Raw genomic sequence first — 3,657 nt, 5'->3', positions numbered from 1 at the left:
TTTTTTTTTTTTTGGTTCTCCGAATCCCACCTCCCCCCCTCCAGCCGCTCGTTGTGGCGTAGCTTCTCATTTGCTTCGCGTCAACCCAAGAGTGCAGCGGCGGTCACACAAAGGGCGACGATAACGAGGAAGGGAAGATGGGCTTTTAAGAAGCGACCGGGACTCACGTAGCGACCGTGAATGGCAAGGCCCCATGCAATCCAAAACATATTCCACGGCCGCCGTGGTCCGTTTGTCATTTCCTCCAAAACAGACGCGACGTAAGAGTGGCAGTTGTTTGTGAAGAAATTGTACGTTTGTGTTTTGCGGAAACGCGTCGTAACGCCGCTTAGAGCTCTGTCGTACTCCTCCGTCTCCCGTCGCCTTCTCTCTTCTACATCCCCCGACAACAAACCACCCGGAGGAAATCGGGAGGATGGAACGTACATGGCTGAAATGTCCCAATATTTTACGGGGTTTCCAAACAACATGTGATCCACTCCAATGCAATACGACCCCTCAAAGTCAAATATTCTGCCAGTGGAATCACATATTCCCACGTGACCCACAAAGGGAAACAACCACGAGACCAGGGGGATATCGGTCCACACAATGCAGAACGGGTAACGCTCCGGGGTCACAGAGGAAGTTGAGGTTGTATTGTCACTCATTGCGTTCCGCCTTGTCATTACCACTGTTGCGTATGGCGTATTTGGTGTTCCTAAACTTGAAGTAAAAATATTCTAAAACCCTTGAAAGTGTGTGTGTGTGTGGAAGTGAAAATGAAGCTCGTAGACTCCAACAGTCCTCACCTAGACCTCTATTTCTCCATTTAAGGTGAATGTGACAGCGCGGATGAGAAGCTACCATATAAATTCATCGCTTTGCGTCGTTCGGACAATGAAATGCGATGCCTACGCACCCTCATCGGATGGAATTAACCGCTTCTGTCTTGTTTCTCACGTCTTTTTTTTTTGTTTTGCAGGTGGAGGAACGACATGATTCATCAACATTGGTCAGCCTATAGCATCCCCACATCTCCTCATCTCGAAAGGAACACAGAGTGCATGATGTAACATTCCAAATAAACAAAATAAAATAAACGGCAAGAAATAAAAAAAAACAATTGCGAAAACAAACACGGAGCGAAAGTGCCGTGACCCCCCCCCCCAAAAAAAAAAAATTATGAAAAAATTAGGCACCACACCTTTGTAACATATATATATCCCGCATGTCACCTTCGACAATACTGCAACAAAAGTGACAATAATATTATTTGAACATCGCAATGATGCGCCTTCAGTGCAACAGAAACAAGGGTGACAGAAAATCACCCTTGACTTTCCATGGGCCTGTTTTCCACTCTCAGAATCTGGCTTTATTGAATGCATTTCTTCGCCGATGGGCCCTCTCCTAAAAATTCCGTAACGATAGCAAAACTATTTTTTCGCCCTCATTCAGTAAACAAGTAATTCCGTACATTGGCCCTACCAAACGATATGCTAGCAACCTCCTCCGCGATATTTCCATTTGCGGCACCGACCAATGTTAAGAGCGGCATCAGGTGCTCGTGTTCACGGAGTGGTTGCGCTTCAGTGAAGCCCTCCATTGTTTTTACACGCTCCATCGCCTTCAGGCGGTCCTCAGGAAGCGTCGCAACCTCATTTTTACATAGAATGGAAGTCAGTGCATCTCCAAACTTCCTCCCAGCTCCCTCGCGGTTAAAATGCGCAAAATGGTGCATGGTGGAGCCACTTCCAATAAACATTACAGCATCAGAGCGTAAGGGACGGAGAGCCTTCCCCATGCGTATGTGCTCTGCAGGATCACCGGATCGCAACACAGACAGAGGTACCACAGGGATATTGGCTTCGGGGAACATGATCATGAGTGGGACAAACACGCCGTGGTCAAGAAGCCGCTCGGGTTCCATTTCCGCATGAAATCCTCCAACCGTGAGAGCATTCACAATGGCAGCAGCAAGTGGCGCATTACCCGGCACGGGATATCGAAACTTATAGCTTTCTTCTGGAAATCCGTAGTAGTCAAACAGTAGAGAGGGCCGCTCCGCTCCGCCAACTTTTGGTGTATTCGTCTCATAATGTGCAGAAATCACAACAATGGCTTTCGGAAGGCCAAAACGATTCTCTAAAAGTTTCCGGTGGCTCTTAAGGGCATCAACCAACATTTTGTGCCCCTCACCCCGCAATAACGGCAAGGGGCCACCGCCATGACACACAAATAGCGAGGGGTACACCGTCATGAGTAGTAAGAACTTTGGTAATTTGTTTGTTCCATCAACCGCGATACCGCATAATATTGAAACAACAAAAACAGAACGAAATGAAACAAAAAGAAACAAAAAAAAAAAAGAAGCAACAAAAAAATGAATAGATAAATCCGCGGCAGTAAAGATTTTAATGTTACCAATTAGATAGTTGTGTGCATTGGAGGCGCTCCAAGCACTCAAACAACAGAGCGAAGCCTCCGTTCGTGGATGAAGTTGTGTCACATAAAGTAAGAGGCCGGCACGATACAAACGAACAAACAAAACGCACGTATTCACATTCAAAAACCCATCGCCCACAGCATGACACCGAAAAGTGACCTCTGTAACGACGATGGCTACGACCGCAACTACTACCATAAGAGGCCGCTACATATATCCAAATAAAAACAACAACACCAACAACACAAAAGAGGAGTGCTGTATAACATGCGCCCCATTGGATCACCTGTTTCCTATGTTTTCCTTCCATTACTCCTTTGCTCCATTACAGTCCTCCTCCTCCTCCTCCAAACTCACGCACACACACGCGTACACACTCTGTTCACGCCTTCTCCTCCGTGCACAAGGCACAAAAGGAAGAAAAAAGAAAAAGAAAAAAAAAGTACACATACATAGAGTCTCCACTAAACTAACGGATTCAACTTAACGGAGCGCCCTATACATTTTGCACATTTGCACTCGTTGGCGGCAAACAGGAATAACACCCTTCTGTTACATCTGTATTTTCCCCTCATTTATTTCTCTTCCTTACCCGTCATTCCAAGGGAAAGTGTGCACCATAAAAGACAAAGGGTCAAAAAAGAAAAGATCCAGCACGGTGTCATTGTGAAGGGAGATACCGTGCACAAAAGGTAAAGCACACAATCTTCAAGGGATAAAAACAAAAGGAAGAATTGTGCGAAAAAAGGGGGGAAACGGTTGTAACAGGAAGGAAAAGGAGGGAAAAAAAAACAAAATTGAAGCTCACGGTGACGGAAGTAGGCGATAACACACAAAAAAAAAGTATTTCGCAACGAGAAGCAACGAAAAGACGACACGCCGACGGGGAAAATGTGCATAAGGAAGCGCAATCTCAACTTAAGTTGTTGAATGTACTGCATCTACTGCCGTACCTCGTGCAAATAACACCAACAACAACATCCCCCCGCAAAAACATTTATTCCTTCATCCAACCGCTGATGCGCTGGCATTGGCGTTTAGCGTCTCTTGTTTCCTCGCAGTGCACCGTTGTTGTTTCAATAAGGAGAATATTTGGCCTTTTAACCCGAACACATGCGAAGAGATACACACATGCACACACGGAAAAACAAAAACACCTCGGGAGGGCTCGCTGCTGCCCTGTAGAAGCGCAAGTCAACGATCGATACATTCAAACCTTTCCATCGTCA

General features: G+C 46.0%; 1 protein-coding gene and 1 pseudogene across 2 annotated transcripts; both read right to left on the bottom strand.

The window, feature by feature from the left end:
* Positions 1-66: 66 nt before the first annotated feature.
* On the bottom strand, positions 67-668 carry TEOVI_000751500:pseudogene (annotated as a pseudogene). The gene is given in 2 exon segments: positions 67-156; positions 171-668. Coding segments are annotated over 2 exon segments (588 nt in total).
* Positions 669-1,432: 764 nt separating this feature from the next.
* Positions 1,433-2,242, bottom strand: TEOVI_000751400 (Extradiol ring-cleavage dioxygenase, putative; the record flags this gene model as incomplete). Its single annotated transcript, XM_067223939.1, has 1 exon — positions 1,433-2,242. One exon carries the CDS (start codon positions 2,240-2,242, stop codon positions 1,433-1,435), a length of 810 nt encoding a protein of 269 aa, XP_067080040.1.
* Between the last annotated feature and the right edge of the window lie 1,415 nt (positions 2,243-3,657).

This window comes from Trypanosoma equiperdum (genome assembly GCF_001457755.1).
Source record: "Trypanosoma equiperdum strain OVI genome assembly, contig: ctg_2005, whole genome shotgun sequence".
Classification (NCBI taxonomy): Eukaryota; Euglenozoa; class Kinetoplastea; order Trypanosomatida; family Trypanosomatidae; genus Trypanosoma; species Trypanosoma equiperdum.
The sequence above is the reverse complement of the archived record's forward strand: the minus strand, read 5'-3'. Positions and strand labels throughout refer to the sequence as shown.